This window comes from Blennius ocellaris (genome assembly GCF_963422515.1).
Source record: "Blennius ocellaris genome assembly, chromosome: 21".
In the NCBI taxonomy this organism is placed as follows: domain Eukaryota; kingdom Metazoa; phylum Chordata; class Actinopteri; order Blenniiformes; family Blenniidae; genus Blennius; species Blennius ocellaris.
In genome coordinates, this window is record NC_137670.1 from 13,673,637 (window position 1) to 13,692,609 (window position 18,973).

An 18,973-nucleotide genomic window follows, 5' to 3' on the forward strand; every position below is an offset into this window, starting at 1 on the left:
ACATGGATCAGCTTGAAATTTTCCTGAATGAGCAACTAGATAAGGTCAATACTTGGTTTAAATGTAATAACGCATCATTAAATATTCAACCTGATAAGACCTTATTTTCTGCTTAAAGAGTCAAAAGTACAGTGATCAGGTCATGAATATAAAAATAGATGATTAAGATATCAAAAAAGTTGATTTCTTACATTTTTTAGGAATCTATATAGATGAATTCATACATTTTTAAAAGTAAATTATTGTCTAAAACTGAAAGCCTATTACTTAAAATGAGACAGTTGGTCATAATAGATCCACTCTTATCACTGTACAGATTTATGTTTGAGCCTCACTTGAATTATTGTAACTTTATCTGGAACAATACATACTCTACTTACACTACAAAACTTCTGACACTACAAAAGAAAGATATAAGAATCATTTCATGGTCGATGCCAAACTGCAACTAATGCTCTCTTCCATCAATAAGGTCTCCTAAAGCGAATCTTTATCACGATGCATGTATTATGAATAATGTTGTTAACAGGTCAAATACTAGACCGTGTGAACTCATTCCATTACACTCACCCTCTCACCAACATGATACCAGAAATAAACTACTTCTAAAAGGTAAATGGAGAAAACTAAAATGTAGCAGTTTTACTATACGTCATCGAGGTCCAAACTTAGGGAGTGAGCTGGAAAGCAATTTTAAACAATCAGCCACAGGATCCATATTTAAATGAAACTAAAGAATCAACTACTGGAGAGTTATGCGGGTGGTTTATGTGCAGCTCAGTCCTCACAGGGTTAAAAGGTTTTCTGTCTGTACATGGATCAATTCGAAGTATATGATTTATTGTCTTTTCTTATGAACTCAGAGCTTTGTTGGGTGTCCATTTTTCCAAAATTTTGCAAAAATTCATGTACATGCATATGGGAAATTGTGGAAAACAAATATATCAATGAAATTAAATGAAACGAAATGAGAACGCGAACTCAATCAAGCGAAAGAGACCAGAGCTGCAGTTGTCAACATGAGCCACTCGTGACGGCCTTGTCCTACTTTAACTATTGTCGACCTGCACAAAGAGGAAAACACATTCGTAAAGTACTCAAGTAAGTGGTTCATGTTCACGTTAAGTGTACTTTAAGTATAAAGTAGAGTACGTGTACAAAGGCAGAACAGGCAAACAGTTTCCAGGGTTTTCACTTTTAGAATTATTAATACACATCTATATAAGAGGAGAAACTGGACGCAAAGGGGAGGGGGGGGGGGGGGGATATAAATAAATAAATAAAAATACCTGTTTTGGGATCCACGTCTGTCTGTAGGTGAGGTGGGGGGTTCCCCGGTGTGAAGTGCTCATTGCTGTAGGTGATCAGAGGCGTGAGAGGGTGCACATGGTGGGGGTGCTGTACCACTGGAACCTTATTAGACTGAGATGGAGAGATATAAAGAGAGAGGAAGAAAAGGGGGAAAAAAAAGAAAAAAAGAGGAGGTCAGAACATTGATATTTGGGTTCAGGGTTACAGATTGCAGGCGCTTGCCCGCAGACTTACAACTGAGCGTTGAGGAGCGACGGCCTATCAAATTCTGAGTCCGCTTGAAGCGCCAAACCGCCAAACCACAGTGAAAATAACACGGTTTGTAATTAAAAACACTTCTGCGGTGTCAACTTGGAAGACAGTAACACAATCTCGGAGGCTTCGGGGGTTGCCAGTTCGCATTTGGGTTTGATGCGCGATGAGGCACTTTTAACCACGGCTGCAGTCGAGTAATCGATCATCTGTAAACCACAAAATCAAGGCAGCGCGTGTAAATCCACAGTCATTAGAAGCCCCAGTCAGCTCTCTGCCCGGCTCTCGGGCCTCCTTCTTCTTACCCCTTCAACCCACCCCCTTCTTCCTTACTCCCCCTTCCCCTCCTCTATTCCCCCGGGGCCCAGTTCATGGAGGGTACGGGTGTATTGTAATAAAAGGGTTAGGAAAAGAAGAGGTGGGGCTGAAAATCCATTTCTGCATTTTTGCCAAATTAGTTTTAGCTATGTAATCTTCTCTTTGTGCTCCTAAGTGGTGCAGGCCCCCTTTTTTCAATTACCAAAAGATTACAGTGGAGCTTTAGGGGTGTGCTGCCGTGGGCCCCTGTGTTAACCGGAGCTCAGCCCCTCTCATCAGGCCGGGCCGGGACAGAGACTAATACACACAGTCCCCCCGACCACAAGATAACCAGATTAGAGCTCTGCTGTAGATTAGGCTAGTGGCAGAGGCTGCTCTCGCCTCTTTACCCACACATCCTTATCCTGCCCTCAGCAGTCAAAGAAGCAGCACTAATCAGGCTTATCATAACATGGATGATATGTTCAGGGTGAGTGAGACACCAAGCTGCTCGTGTGCCTGTGTGTGTGTGTGTGTGTGTGTGTGTGTGTGTGTGTGTGTGTGTGTGTGTGTGTGTGTGTGTGTGTGTGTGTGTGTGTCTGTGTGTGTGTGTGTGTTCAAGCTCCTCTCTCCTAGGCCACACAACCTCATTAGCGACTTTAACCCATGCAAGACGGGGGGGAAAATAAGAGAAAAAAAAAAAAGAAAAAGCTCCACTGTGGCACATTTCCAAGAGACTTTGAAAAACATTAATGGGAGTAGATGTTGGGGGGGGGGGGGGGGGGGGGGGCATACATGCATAAGATGCTCATCGACAATACAAATGCAAAGCTGTGGGCCCACGGCAAGACAAACGGGAGCGAAGCTTGACGCACACTAATCAGCGGCCGGGGCCCGTTTGAGGCTGAAGTTAATATCAGGTCCATGTGAGAGACTCAAACACCAACACAACCATTCAGAAGCCGGCATAAATGTTCACTGTGGAGCTGAAAGCGGCCCATCTGTATGGCCGGGACAGTGTGGCCATCCAGACTCCTGTTCTATAGCGGCAGTGGTGGGGGAGTGTGTGTGTGTGTGTGTGTGTGTGTGTGTGTGTGTGTGTGTGTGTGTGTGTGTGTGTGTGTGTGTGTGTGTGTGTGTGTGTGTGTGATTAATGAACCCCAGCAGAACTCCAGGGAGGCACAGAGACTCCTGGGACTCATTCACAGCCCTGAGCTGAAAAGGCTAGGGAGGGGAGAGGGAGAGGGAGAGGGAGAGGGAGAGGGAGAGGGAGAGAGAGAGTTCAGAGCTGGGGAGTATATACGTGTTTGTGTGTTGGGGGTGGCGGAGGGGGCGGTGGGAGGTATGGGATTCGTTTAAAAAGAAAAACACAAACCGAGACGTTCGTGTATGTTGCATGGCAGAGGGGGGGGGGGGGGGGGGGGTTGATCTGATCTGCACATCCAGAAAGGAGGGATGAAAAATATGAGGGGAGAAAAGTGGTACAAACCCCCCCCCCCAAAAAAAAACAATCAAGATGGAGGTTATGTCAGCTGCCAAATGCGGCCGGTGAGTCTGCAGCTGAACGCTGGAAGATGGCCTCAAGTCTCCTCCTTTTTCTCGCTCTGTCTCTCGTTCGCTCCCTCTCTTTCTAGTGGACCCCCCCCCCCCCCTACTCTATCGCCATTTCTCACCTCCTAACCTCCTCCTTCACGACTCCCCGCTCCTCCCTCGGGTAATGATGTGAAAGAATGTTGTCAATTCTCCATCGCTGTGCGCTGAAAAGCTTTAGTGGCCATTTAAATGAGTTCTTTTGTCCGGGGATCCCGGCCATTGAGGAGACGGTTCAAAATGCCCATCCACTGAGTCCACATTTAGACAGAGGGTGTAAGAGAGGGTGTGTATGGGGCTCAGATAGAGAGAGAGAGAGAGAGAGAGAGAGAGAGCTAGAGGCCACATGATTTACATCATAGTCACTTGAGTGTGCTCTCCCAAAAAAAAAAAAAGCCAAGGGAGACGTAGATGGCAAAAAGGCCGGAGCGACTCCTGCCTCCAGTCAGCTCAATCCTCTGCCGGCCGGATGGAAGAGCCAAGAAAGGAAAACGGCAACATAAACACAAGTTTTGTAAGATTTCTGGCTTTTGCTGTTGAGAAAATAAAATATATCAAGGCTCTAAGTTGAGGTTCTTTATTCTCAATAGGTTGGAGGAAACGTCAGAAATCCATGGTGCCATCCGTCCTCCGTGGTCGGCCGTCCCCAGCTCCAACGTAACACTCCACGTGTTGTGTGATCATCGCGCTAACATCCACTTTTGTCTCCCGCTGACGTTAAGGCAGCGCCCGGTGGTCCCGGCAGGAAAGGAGGCCCGAGCACCTGCCCTGTGGCTGCCGTGGGACAATGCGCCCGGGGACTCGTCTGGCAGGCTGCTGGGTGCTTCAGCCCGCAGAGAAACAAAAGCAGGCGACGTGGGAGGCTCGACTCTCCCTGGTCCACAAAAGGCCAGGGAAAAGAAAGAACATTTCCTGCCCCGGACACCCCCGCCGGCTCGCATCCTCCTCACCACCTCTGTCATTACAACAAACAAACATAGTAGGAGACGTGCTGCTCCGTAGACACAAGGACCGTGTTTCCGAGCTTCAGAAGATGATTTCAAATCTGAAAAGATGCCGAAGGAGAGAGAGAGAGAGGAGGAAAAAAAAAAAAAAAGGCACCATCTTGTATGAACATCAATGAGCATGTTTACTCTTTCCACATCCAGGACTCACACGGCGCTGGCTGCTGAAGAAGGCCAGAGCCGTGACTTCCACCGAGCACGCTGAACCGGAGCAGACACAATCAGAAGCCGTCGCCTCTGCGTGTGGTATTGATATTGTCTGAGCTCGACGCGGCCTCTTCCACTCTTGAACAGCTGAAATCGAACGGCGAGGGAAAGAAACCTTTGTGCTTCAGAGCAGTCATTATGAGCACCTTCTATTGATGAGCTATTCTTTGCGTCGTCTACTGTACAGTGTCCATTTACTGGCCTGGAAACTTTTACACAACTCTGCTTGTGCTGAACTCATTCCACAAGCTGCTGCACCGCTACGGCCGGGGGGGGGGTGACTGTGCTCCACCGTCATGTGAAAAGACCCTTTTGGAAGTGGACAAATAATAAAAGAGCTGCTTCAAGTCAGACCCCTGGGAAGACAGAGAGGAGGGGGGGGGGGGGGGTAAAAGTGACAGCAGGCCCAAAGTAAGACAAAGGGAGGGAGAGCGAGAGGTGGAGGCCGGACAGGAAAAAGCTGTTGGCCTTGCATTTCCGCCTGGTGGCACCTCGCAGGGCCAATTTGAGCCCTAAATGTGAAGGTGGCGACCTTGCGGGCCCAGTGGGTGGCTGGGCAGTGGGGGGGGGCCTCCGTCTCTCTGCTTTATGTCATGATATGATGAGTTGTCACAACAGCTTGCGGGGCGCTAATGAGCTGTAGTGAGGCCGGGGCAGGGAAGGGAGGCCAGGAGGAGAGGAAAGAGAGAGATGTGGGGATGACAGTGCTGTGATGGATTGGACTCCTCCAAATTCCAAAGCCAAGCAGAAAAAGCTTCCAGAGAGCTTCCCCCCCCCCCCCCCCACCCCCCCCCAACATCCGAGGCAACGTGGAGTGACACCATTCGCGACACGGCCGAGCCGAGCGCACACGTTCAAAACACACAACAAGAAACAAACAAACAAACAAACAAACAAACAAACAAAAAGAGCGCAAACAAAATGGTAAATGGTAAATGGTCTAGATTTATATAGCGCCTTCTAACCACACTGACTGCAGTCCCAAAGCGCTTTACATATCAGCTCACTCACCCATTCACGCTCACATTCACACACCAATGGGACAGAGCTGCCATGCAAGGCGCTAGTCGACCACTGGGAGCAATTTAGGGTTCAGTGTCTTGCCCAAGGACACTTCGACACATAGACCGGTGTAGACTGGGATCGAACCTCCGACCTCTCACTCCGAAAGACGACCACTCTACCACCTGAGCCACGGTCGCCCTAACAAACGCTGTCAACCGATCTGATAAAAGCGTCTGTCATCAAGTCAGTGCTGTCCTGTTTAAATGTGTTTACACGCAATAGCCGTGGTCCTCTGGGAGGGACAGAGTGCCCCCTCCAGGCTAAAGATCCTCATCTCTAAGCAACACCCCCCCCCTAATGTCACACACACACTTGTTCTGGTAGCACTCAGCCACATCAATCCTCACATCCAGGCAGACAATCTGAAGGAGACTCGGGGATTAACAGTGACGGGATGTGAAGCGTTACAGGCTTTATCACAGCCGTGACCTTCCCCGCATATCACGCTGATTAAAAAAACACCCGCTTCAACTCTGAAATAGTATTTTTGGGTTCTTCACAAAGAAGTAAAGAAAAAGCTCCAAACATTATTAGCAACCTCAATATTTCAGGGGAGGGGGGGGGGGTTTAAAAAGGAGATAGGAGGTGTTGATCAGCTTCCTCTTGCAGTGAAGATGCATCTCGGAGGGCAAGAGGCTCCCGAGACCACAGTATATTTAAAAGTTAATCTATTCACTTTGCTGCAGTGACATGCTGACTGCTTGATCAGAGCGCCGAACAAAAATATTATGTGGGCCAGAGCCTTTGCTCCCCTTCCTCCTGCTCGCTTCGCTTCGCACTCAAGTCGCTCGTCACCATTTATTTTCGCTTCCCATCTTTGATAGTCGGCACATCAAATAGAATCGCAGAAAGGACATGTTCTGATATGTCACGGATAAATAAAACTGTGCACAAATAGCTTAAATATGAAGTGGTATTTGGTAGAACTGTTGTATTCTGTGCAGACAAATCGCCTCTTAAGACACACGTGTGTTAAAGCTTCCGCCCCCCCCCCCCCACCCCCCAACCCCCTCCTTTTCAGAATAAACAGCCTCTTGAACTCCCATACCTGAGTTAAAGGGGGCTTCTCTAAGAGGTGATATTGTATCACCGTGTTAAGAGCCAGACTGAATTCTGCCTTTTGAAATGCAATCAGCCCCTCAGAATTTCAGTTGAAAGCCAAGCAATTAAGAATTTGAATTGGATGGCAACATTAACAAAGGGATATGGTAATCTGTGAGGTTATTGAAATCTTATTTTACATTTCATGGTTAAGACATGAGCTTGATCAAATAATGTTTTGTCAAGTAAATCGTATTCCTCTTGAGTGAATCAGGTTGCGGGAAAATGTACTTTTTAAAATTAATTTTTGAAACGCAGCGAGGAAGGTTTATTATTGAGGCTTTTAAAAGCGTGTGTGGTTTTTTTTGTTTTTTTTTGGGGGGGGGGGTAGGGGGGGTTTGTTTTTAAAATATAAAGTGAGTGACTTAACAGTGTGTGGAGCCTTCATCTCATTGATTACGAGTACTGAGCAATCAGCATGCAGATAGAAGAGGGAAGAATCTGTCAACACACACACACACACACACACACGACACACACACACCCACAGAGAAGCTCCTTTTGTCGACGTGCCACAATATTTTGCCGCCTGAAATGACTCCTGAAATGTGATGACCAGCACTCCCCTCGGCCCGTCCGCCGCCACAACAACCTGTCAAAAGAACGCTCGGGAGCCTTCAGAGGGAAGACGCCGGTGGAGGAGCAGGGGAGCGGGGGAGCAGGAGAGCAGTGCGGCGCTACTCACCCAGCTGCTCAGATGGAGGTGCCAGCAGCCCACCTGCTGGAGGAGAGAGAGCCCGGGGCCTAGGGCTCCTGCCTGGGCTCCCGTCTCCTCCTCCGGCCCGGCTGGAGCTCCATCCCGCGGGTACATGACCCTTTCGGTCCCACCCCCGCCCTCGTCTCCTCCTCCTCCTCCCACCTGACCCACCCCCCCCTCCACCCCCCCCAACTCCTCCTTCCCCGTCTACAGAGAAGCCCTCGCGCTCGTCTTGGCCGCTTCCTTCCTGCACTTCTCCTCCTCCTTTGTCTGCTCCTGTCTTTGGCTCGGTCCTCCGCCGAGTGTCTTGCTGGGCATGTGCGCTCGTGTTTATCGCCCCCCACCCCCCCACCCCCCCCTCGCTTTGCACTTGGCGCCTCAGCCAGCTGACCATTGTTCCCACAGGTTTTGACATCAGAGAGTGTGTGTGTGTGTGTGTTTGACGTGTCTAGAGAAGGCTCAGGCTCTGAGGCCTATTTTACCCCCCCCCCCCCCCTGTAAACACACAGTCACCACAATCCTCCCCACCCTCCCAGATCCATCCTGGAAGGAAAGTCTTCCAAAAAAAAAAAAAAAAAATCCTTCACTCCAACCACAGAAGCCCCGGCTCTTAGCGGCCGGCAGTCTCCTCTTCTTTCCCGGGGAAAGTTTTGACGGACGGTGACAACGAGCACGAGACGCCAGGATGTGGAATTACTGTGAGCGGCTTTTCAGCACCGCAGCCGTCTCCACGAGCAATACGCCATCAAAATATATACTCTCACACACACACACACACACACACACACACACACACACACACACACACACACACACACACACACACACACACACACACACACACACACACACACACACACACACACACACACACACACACAAAATCAGTTATTACCCAAATCCCTGCTGTACGTTGGGTCTGTGTATGTGTTTCTTAAGAGTATGTGTGTGTGTGTGTGTATGTGTGTGTGTGTATGTGTGTGTGTGTGTATGTGTGTGGGCTCTGCTGTGCCTCCAGGATGCCCAGAGACGAACTGGCAGCTTGAAAAGCTTTGGCTACAAGGTAAAGCGAGCAAAGCGAGAGATGCAGACAAAGAGGGGAGAGAGAGACAGAGAGAGGAGGAAGGAAGGAAGGAAGGAAGGAAGGAAGGAAAAAAGAAAAAGAAAAAAAGAAACAAGACACAACAACATCCACAAAGGGAGGGCAGGCTCAGCAAAGTGTGGCCAACAGTCACTTTATCTGTGTGATGCTGACAGTCCCCTCTTCATAGCCACTTTCAGGTGGGGGGGGGGGGGGGGGGGGGGGGGGGGGGAGTCTTCCCTCTGACACAGACGTGTCACCTTTCTCCACGACCCCCCCTCCGATTTTCAAACAATACCTAAGAGCGGAGAACAATTCTTTTCTTAACTCCCCCCCCCCCCCAATTGGTGAAGCAGGCCTGGAGCCCCGTCCTCACTGCTCTCCCTCCTCCGCCGCCACTTCACCACCGTTACTCTACTCAACTCGAAAATCAAAAGCTGACCTTCTCCTGGTCGAGATGTTCGTCTTTTTATTTATTTCTTAAATGTTTTAACCCCCCCCCCCCCCGCCAACGAATCCAAAGTCATTCAAAAAGATCCGCCATCATTGAACAAAATCAAGGTGCATTAAAGGGTCATTCTTTCAAGCGTCACTTTTCCACTTTATTTTGTTGTTGTTGTTGTTACTTTTTAGAAAAATGTTTCTCCCAAAAGCTGGCATGTTACATTTTTTTTTTTTATGTGAAAAATACAACACGTCTAATTAATTTCACCAGATAAAATTATGTGATTCTAAACGAAGCATTTCATCTTTATAAAACATCAAATAAAAACCCTCATAAATGAGAGAATCTATTTTTCTATTGACAAAAAAAAAAAATCTAATAAATTAGAAAATTATTGGATAAAACGTTTGATGACGGAATAAAAGGCAATTTCAATTAATGCGTTCTATAATTAACTCCACTTGTCATTCTTCAATTACGCTTTCTAACCTCTTACTACCTGAACCTGACTAATGACCGTGACAAATTAAATATTTATCCGATAAATTATTTACATCTGAGCACAGTAACATTTAATATATTTTTAATATAATCTAATGAAGGATGAAAAAAAAAAGAATCATCATGGGGGTGAAAGGAGAAAAAAATATATATTTAAAAGGGAAGCAAATGTAAAGAAATGTAACAATGTATCTCAGCCGTATTTTATAGACGCGGTCAAAAACTTTTTGTCTTAATACAGCAGAGACTTTTCTTCTCTCGCTGGTTAATTTCTTTCCTTTCTTTTTTTTTTTTTTTCTCCTCGCCCTCCTGCGCTCGTCCAGCCCCTCCACCGCTGTGGTGGACGCTGCTCGTCCCCTGGCCTGCAGCAGGCAGTCCTGAGGCCCTTAAAGCCAAAACAAAGCCCCGGGAATGTCCTTTACACAACTTGGGACAATAGCGCCGGGGCTCCAGCTTGACAAGTAAAAGAGCCCCGACAAGGCGGCGGCTAATTGCCTGCCCTCCCTCCATTCAGCCGCCCTGCCACACTCCTGCCATCGCCTTTTGTCCCACGTGCACTTTCTTAAGTAAACTGCCCGTCCGCCAAGCGAAGTGATGGACAGCTCCCAATCACCCGGCCACAATGGCATCAACACCACAACACAGGCGAGCGGAGGGGGGTGGAGGGGGGGTTAACACACACACACACACACACACAAAAACACACACATAAAAATATCTCTCTTTTCCACTGTCGAAGACGTTTGCGTGAGCACGAGACCCGAACGAAAAGACAATAACCTCCAAAAAAAAAAAAAAAAAAGTTTCACAAAACAAGTGAACCTCTGACCTCCATCAATTCATGGTTTTTCCCATTTCACAAAAAAGAAGAAGGTGCAACTTAAAAGTCCTGCTTTCCTGGCTTCGGCTTTTATTCTAGTAATTGCAGCATAATGATAGAAATCTTCATTTAATTCAAAATGTATGTGTTAAAAAAAAACGAAAAAAAAAAACATTTAACCCACAAAATGCAGAAAAAGAGAAAAAAAACTGAAATGAAAAATAAACCTTAAACTATTAATAAAAAAAAAAACAAAAGGAGCAGACGATTTGACCCACGACCAAATCTCAATAAATCTATAAGTTAACATGAAGTAAAATGTATAAATCGATATGATATTTTAAAAAACAAAAAGTGACGTGTGTATCTAGTGATTTGATTTAAGTAGGTTTTTAACGCACAATAAAGAACAATCATATTTAGTTTGATGCCTTACAATAATACAGCCCTGTCAGGCTGTCAGGACAAAGCAATCAAACAGTGCCTTTCATTATCTAAATTGTCAGTCTGTCACTTAGCAACATAAGTGTTATAAATTGCCAAACGGAGTCCCAGAAAAATAAACCATGAATAAATCCCATGCAGACATAATATTTAAAGTCAAACAAGCAGCGGGAAATAAAACACAGGCGCAATTAAAATGTTGAAAAGTCTTACCATTTAAAAGAGCTGTATTTGGGATGCTGCTCGGTTCCTGGTTAAAACAAGCATGCTGGCACTCATGGTAGTGCACAGACTCCAAGCAGACTCCCACCACCATGTCAGCCACTAATCCACTGGGGGGCAGCACCTCATCTACGGCAGCCCCCCTCGCTAAAGCCCGATGGGTTACGCCGATAAAGCAGCGGCCGGAGGACCGCGCGAGAGCCGGGGTGCGCCGGAGCCACTCTGGACGTCGGCTCCTCCGGTGTCCCAGGGCGGCGGGGGGGACTGCGAGCCGGAGCTGACTGATCGCTCTCAAGGCAACCTTGCGCATTCAAGACGCACGCTCGGGCGGCGGCGCCGCCACCGCCGCCGCCGCCGCTCTTCACCACGCCTGACCGGGACTCCCTCTTTCCCCTCTCGCCCATCTTCATTTCCCCCCCCCCACCCACCCACCCACCCCCTATTAAAGCCCTTTTGTGTCCATCTCTCTTTCTTTGATAAGTTGAAAGAACAACAAAAAGAGGGAGCGGAGAGAAAGCCTTTCATTCAGCCGCTTGGCAGACATAAAGGTAGTGGAGTGCCGTCTATAGGAGTTGCCCTAACTTGGCTAAACTCAAGCAGCGGGACGTCTCTCGTCATGTCATTAATCCCCCAAAAACTAGCCATGCTCCATTCACCGCTAGTCACACTAAATTAAATGCAAAATCAAAAAAAAAAACACACAAACGCCGGGCAGACGAAGTGTTGTGGAGGGGAGGAGGTGGCGGCGGTGGTGGGTGGGGGGGGTGGAGGAAAAGAAAAAGGAAGCCCAGAGAAATCGCTCCGATCCGGGGCAAAGGGTGTGTGGTGTTGCAGCCACCGTCGCCCCAAAGTCCTGCCCGTCGGTCGCCCCCAAATTTTTGATGTAGGAAGCCCCCGGAAAAAAAAAAAAAAAAAAAAACGCCACACAAAAGCGCCCCCCAAAAAACGAAGAAAAACTCACACATTTATCACCCAAAGAGCCTGTCATTGCGGTGCAGCTTTTTGCACCTCCAACTCTCCTGCCTGAACTCTCTTAAGACAACTGAGGGGGGAAAAAGAAGCCCCAACTCCAAAGTCAAACCTGCCAGACAACAAGGCAACAGCAGCCGCTAAAAAACAATAGCAAAAAACAAAACAAAAATACAAATAAATGGATACGAGCTGCGGATGGGTTTGGTTTTTTTTTTTCGGGGAGAGCTTGGCAATAGAAAAATTCAAGCCGGCCAACTGGTGGCTTGAAGAGAGGAAGCCCACTCTTAAAGCCGTGATCCGACCATCCACTATACCACCGCTGTGAGCCTTTTAACCACAGCGGAGAAAAAATTACTATTGATCTTCAAATGGCGATAATTGAAAAGATCAAAAAGATTAAACAAACACACAAAAAAAAAGAAAAATCAAGAATGTACTGACTTACCATGTTGTGCTCCTTTTTTTTTTTTGTTGTAAGTTTTTTTTTGTTGTTGTTGTTGTTGAAATTAAAAAAAATAAAAAATGTGCTCAAAGATGCAGCATTGGAGGTGTCAGATTTTTGTAGCCGTCTCTTGATCGTATTACTTCCACAGTCCCGGTTTCCAATGCGTCTGAACTTTTTCCCTTTCTCTTTTATTTTGTTTGTGGTACCTAGCCCTCTTTTTTTCTCTCTCCCCCTGCTTAAGACTTTAAAAGCCTTCAGCTCAGCAAAGCAGCACAAATTATCTTGCCACCTTGCTCAGCTCTGATGCTTTGGCCGCTAACTTTGGAAGGCCCTTTACTACTGCATCAAAATTAGCATTGTCAAAGCAGTTAATGAATATTAATATTGTATTTGTCATTGGAGCTGGCCCATTGCTGAACTCCAAGTCATCCATCAGGGACAAGATTAAGCACACAATTATTTCTGACTGACAGGGACCAAATCTGGAAGATTTTTTTTTTCCTTTTTTTTTTTTCCTCTCCTCCAACAATTTAAAGAAAAAGACACAACATCATCTTAAGGTACCTCCCATGAGACGAGACAAGATTAATACACTTTTAATGAAGCAAGATTTCATGGTGCACGAACAGCGGGAACCTCAGGAATAAAAAGGAGAGGAATATAGAAATATTTTAACTCGATTTTTTAACCGTTTAGTTTTTTTTTTTTTTTCCCCTAACAAGGATTGAATTGACAAATTATGACTAATTTCGATGACAGGAGATACATTTTAAACTCAAAGAGCACATCGCTCTCTCTTTTTTTTTCTTTTGACGAACTATATTTTCTTTGATATCTTTTCTTTTTTTATTAAAAAAAAAAAAAAAAGATCTGGATTTGCTTCTTTTATTTATTTATTTTTTTTAAATCTCCCCCCACCCCACCCCACCACCCTTTTGTTGGAACATAAGAGATAAAAAGGAAAAAGATGCACAAGCGCCAGCGCTGTGAACGTCGCAACCCGGCGCTAAATTTAACATGAAACATTCATTAAAAAAAAAAAAAAAAAACGCGGACCTGGAGCGCTCACGGCGGAGCCCGGCGGAGCGCGGACCGCTGAGGACCACACAGGCAGCCTGCATCAGCACCACCCGCTGCAGCGCTTCAGCTCCATCCTGGAGCTCTCTGCCCCGCTCTCTCTCTCTCTCTCACACACACACACACACACACACACACATGCACATGAGAGACGCCGGCTCTGTCAAACGCGGCTCCCTGAACAATTTTGCAACCCCTCATCAGACATGTCACACAGCAGTTTAAAAAAAAAAAAAAAACACACACACACACACAAACAAAAAAAACAACTTTTCTAAATAATGATGCCAGTCAAATTTCTATCATCAAAAATAAATAAATAAATGAAATAAAATACTTCTGGGAGGATTTAATAAATTGAAAACACTACATACAGACTAAAAGCATCCCTACCTGCACCTGTCTTGAAAAATTAAGCGGATGACGTTGCATCTTCACTCCTCGGCAACCGCAAATAATCCCACAATTTTCTGCATCATTACTAAAACGGAATACTTTGCACTTTTCTTAGATTCAGTCTTTTTTTTTTTTTTTTTTTTCCCTCCTCCTCAGCATCAGGATTCCCAAACCGCATCCATCCTTCTTTTTTCTTTTTTGTTCTTGTTGTTGTATTTTATCTGCCCACTTCCCTCGGTCCACTCGGCTCACTCCCGCTCCATTCAAACATATTTTCTGTTTTGCGTCGGTCTCGAGAATAAAATAAGCGCTGCCGGGGTCGCACGGAGAAAAAAAAAAAAAAAATGGCAGATGTGGGGCACTAATGCCAGCGTCGGGGTGAGTCGGTGTGAGTGTGGAGGTCAAGCTGCGGGGCTCACCTCGGAGCGCCGGGCCCCCGCCGACCACCCTGCCGGCTCCCTAATACCATTAGCAACCCTTAGATGAACATACTAAATTGGCCTTTTGTTCTGCGGGTGCCGATCCGGCCGCACCAAGTCGCTGGTGTCGCGGCACCGATACAGATGGTGCTCCTTTTTCTTTTTTGGTTTCCTGAAATGAATAGCGCGCTTTAGAAAAACGCTCCCCTTTTTTTTATTTCTTTAGCCGATTCTTCCGATCGGCAAAAAGCCGTCGGCGTCACGAAATTCTTTTCAGCGTTTCGTTCACTATTAAAACTTTATAAATACATTTTTTTTAATGGACTTAATAATTTAGCGAGAGGGTTTTAATTGCTGTTTACAGTTGCTGCTTATTTCTGTATTGATATACACGTGATTTACTAATAATATTTACAACTTAAACTTTAACATTTGAGAGGTAAATCATGTGAAGATTAATAATTGTAATTTAAATAACAACACAAGATAATGGAATAAAAAAAATACATTGGAATATAAAAAAAAAATTACATGAAATCGCATTAATAAATGATTCCCTGACAAAATTAAAACAATCCCAGATACAAAAGGCAGATCAAACACGGTAAATCAGTGCGAAGGTGTGCCGCAAATGAATTTTAATTCAACAAATTATCTCTTAATTGTTGTGACGTGAGCGCAGACGCTGATTAAGCGTTCACGCGATGGCCGTGGACACAAACAGGCACCAAGCGACGCGACTTAATTCAAGTTGAGAGTCTAAAACATGTCCAATCTAGGTGAGAAGAAGGGAAGAGCGAGCGAGAGAGAGCGAGAGAGAGAGCGAGCCGAGCCGAGCCGAGCCGAGCAGATCCGAGCCGAGCCGAGCCGCTCTGTGGCTCAGCGTGATCACATCAGTGCTGGTATCAAATTAACTCTCCGACTTTGAAATTTATTGATCTGCTATTAAGACACTAGTGAACTTGATGAAGTGAGTGCTGTAGGTGACTCGGGGACTTCAAAGTGTCGCACCAGCTCGCATAAAACAAGCCACTTTGATCCCCGCGCCGCTCCTCCGATCTGGAGAGAGGGGGGGGGGGGGCTTCAGAGGAACTCCCCCCCCCCCCCCCAATTCTGCTCCCCTCTCCTCTCCTCTCCCGGTCGCCCCGCTCACGGCTTCCCTCTCTTTCCCCCTTTTTTTCCCTGCGTCTTGCCGCCCGATGCCCCGAGAGCGAGGCGAGGCCGCGGTGCCACGCGACGTTCAATCGCGGCGCGTTTTATTCATTTTTTTTATATACAGAATAGTTAGCAGAGTGGAGAGCATTGGTGTGTGTGTAGACAGATCTCGTCTCTTGATTCACCGGCAAAATAATAAACCAACAGGCAACGGCGAGAAAATGCAATATGATGTCAAAACAACTGGTAGAATAAGGCGGCCATCTAAGCGTGTTGGCATTAAAATTCAGTGTCGATAAGAAGGGGATTCTTCATGCCAAATACGGCATGTAATAAGGTCGGCGATGAGAGAGACAATGCAGAGAGGGAGATAGCAGCACTATTGTGTGGTGAATACATCCCCCTCTTCGCTTAAGGCAAGTCTTCCCACTACATTAAATACTGTGTGCTGCCAATCACACCTGCCTTTTTTTTTTTTTCCCCTCCGTTCCTTTTTTTTTCTTTTTCTTTTTTCATTTTGTGCCACTGGGTGGAGGTAGTAGTTAATGTTTTCAACATGCACTGTATCACCACAATAAACCGAAGGCAGACGCAAACCACAACTGGCCCACAGACGACTTCTCCTCTTTACAAGATGAAACCATTACAGGACAAATAATAGTAGTAATAAAAAAAAAAGAGAGAGCGAGAGAGAGACAACAAGAAAAACAAAAATCTTGTTTTTTTCCCCCCCCTCCTAATTTCGCAACAAGACCTCCTCCAAAAGTGAGAGACTAAATGTTAGGTTTGCCCTCCACTGAGCCGCTAACTTAGCATAAATATTAACGGCGACATTAATCATCGGCAGGACAGTGTTTGCGCTCAGGCTCCACTGCTCAAAGGCAGGGCGTGTGTGTGTGTGTGTGCGTGTGTGTGTGTGTGTGTGTGTGTGCACTTGGAGTGCCAGGGCTAAGCTGCGTCTGTTTAATTAAGAGGGGTAAAACGGATGACAAATGCGAGACAGTTAAACATTTAATGTGTGCTTATCTCCCCCCCTCATTTATTTAGTTGGGAGAGATTCAGAGTGGGTGGCGTTTTAAGAGTGATGTGGCGGCGAAACGCTGGTGGAATTAGAACACGGCGCCCGCGAGGAGTCGGCGAGCGACGCGCATGCCATTTCCCGACAATTGTTTTGACGTTTTTTTTTTTGCAACTTAATTCCGTTTGATGAGAAAGGAAAGGATTAGGTGAGAAATCAAATAAACACAAATGTGGATTCTGCTACACAGCTGTTTCTAGAAAAGCAAAAAAAAAAAAAAAAGTTTCAATGTAAATGACACGATGACACTTAATTATGGATATGGTATTTTTAGCAGCATTGCCGAAATTGTCAAAAACAAACCGCGCAATTAAAAATGCGAGGGTATCAAAGGCCCGAGTTTCTCCTTCATTTCACCTGACAGAGATTACATTTTTTATTTTCTTTTTTTTTTCCCTTTCTGGTTGATCCCCATTGTGTATCTCCGCGCTGATGCACATTGCCTAGAGTCAATGTCAAATCCCGGCTCCAAAAGTCCCGCAAAAAATACAGAACGAACAGCGCCCGCGGCGCACACATTCCTTTTACTCAACCCACTTGCAAAAATCTCACCCAAAGTTATCGTTTCCAGTGCGACAATGGGAAACTGGAAAAACCAAAAAAAAAAAAAATACATTTTATATAAATATATATAGCAAATCTATACTGTGCATGTATTTATATCATATATACACATCAGAGTATAGAGCGAGGGAGGGAGACGGAGATAAAAATGGGTGGCAGAGGTGTAGGGGGTGGAGAGAGAGAGAGAGAGAGAGAGAGAGAGAGAGAGAGAGAGAGAAGAAAAGGAGGAGGAGGTGGAGAGAGAGGGAGAGAGAGAGAGAAAAAAAAGCCCTGTGCCACAAGCATATATAAGAGAAACCTTCACCAATTAGTGGGGAGAAACGGGAGAGGGAGCTGCCGCGGCGTCGGCACTCAAAGAGCCAGGCCTCGCGGCGAAGCTGTCATGTCGGCAGGATTGATCAACAGGCCTGCTATTTCTAATGGCATGTTGTCATGAAGCTGCAGCCATGGGGAGCCACCTGCCTCAGTCCTCGCACAGCACTCTGTGTGCGTGTGTGTGTGTGCGTGCACATAAGTGTGTGTGTGTGTGTGTGTGTTTACGTGCGTGGAAGCCGGGGTTGGGGGGTATTGCAGCAGCCATACCTATTCTGTGCCCATATATCTTTTACTAACAATTTGAAAAGAGCCTGGAATCCTCCTCCCACTCTCCGGCAGCCTACCTTGCCTACCCCTGAAGAAATGTGCCATCTTCAATTGTTCTTTATTCTCACACAGCAAAGGCGAGCGATGGTACAACCCGACACAATAAACACAACGTGTATTCCCCACTCCACCCAAGGTCTGATAATAGCAATAATAAACTGTAATGATAGTAATAATAAACACGTTAAAGCCTATAATAATAATAATGCTAGATATTTGATCAAATGTGACATTTCCTCCAGAGCTATCTTGCTAGCCACTTAGCTTGATTAAAGCTCATTTTATTTATTTAAAGAAAAGGTAGGGGGGGAAAAAAAACGTCAGACAATGGAAGCTCAAAAATTGGAGAGGCTTACGCCATTTAAAAAAACAAAACAAAAAAAAAACAAATCTCACGTTATCCCCGCTTCCGTCCGTAACGGCGGCGACACAAATCCGTCTCGGCCGGCCAAAAGCAAGCAAAGCCCGCCGCGACTCGCCAACAATAAAAAGTCAAATAAAAGTTACAGAACTTGAGAGTTCAAGGTAGCGCGGGCTGCTTGGAGTGCGTGTCACGTACAGTTAACCTTTTTATCGGGCATGCCTGTGGTCTCATCAGTCGATGAAATTCTTCGCCCGCGGCGGTGGCTTAGCCGAGGGACACGGACCAATAGAAAAATATTTCATTGTGTTAGCATTTCAAATGGCGAGTGGAGGGTGGAGAGGAGGGCGTTTGGAGGGGCGGGCGGGGTGGGGGGGGGGGGGGAAGACGCTCGAACCGATCGTTGCCAGCGGAATTAATTGCCTATTCTGAGAATAATGTCCCTTAACCGCGATCCTCGGAGGGCCGAACGCTAGCTGAGGCCACTTTTTTTTTTTTTTTTTTTTTGTTTTGTTTGGTGTCTTCAAAAAGAAGAGCGCTTAGGGGTACTGGCCGTATTAGGGGTTTAGCTCGGTCCCCTTTCGGCCCGGGGGGGGCGAAGGAAAAAAAAAAAAATCAGACGCATTGAACCCAACTCAACTAATCCATCCCCCAATTAAAAACGCCGAACTCATTACGCCCAACATTGACGAGAAGGGACAAATAAATACTTGAAAACCCGATCGATTGGAAATTGTGAGTCATATTTTAAATTTTTTGGGGTTTTTTTCTTTGAAAAAGGGAACTTCGCGGAGAAAAAATAAAATAAAACCGGTCGACGTTTGGCT

General features: G+C 46.1%; 1 protein-coding gene across 1 annotated transcript in view; it reads right to left on the bottom strand.

Annotated features, from left to right (window-relative positions):
* Positions 1-18,973, bottom strand: part of tcf7l2 (transcription factor 7 like 2) — a gene marked incomplete at its 5' end in the record, with an annotated part of 75,837 nt that overhangs the window by 17,533 nt on the left and 39,331 nt on the right. The window contains 1 exon segment of the mRNA XM_080517468.1: positions 1,290-1,422. Within this exon segment, the coding sequence (XP_080373594.1) occupies positions 1,290-1,422 (133 nt within the window).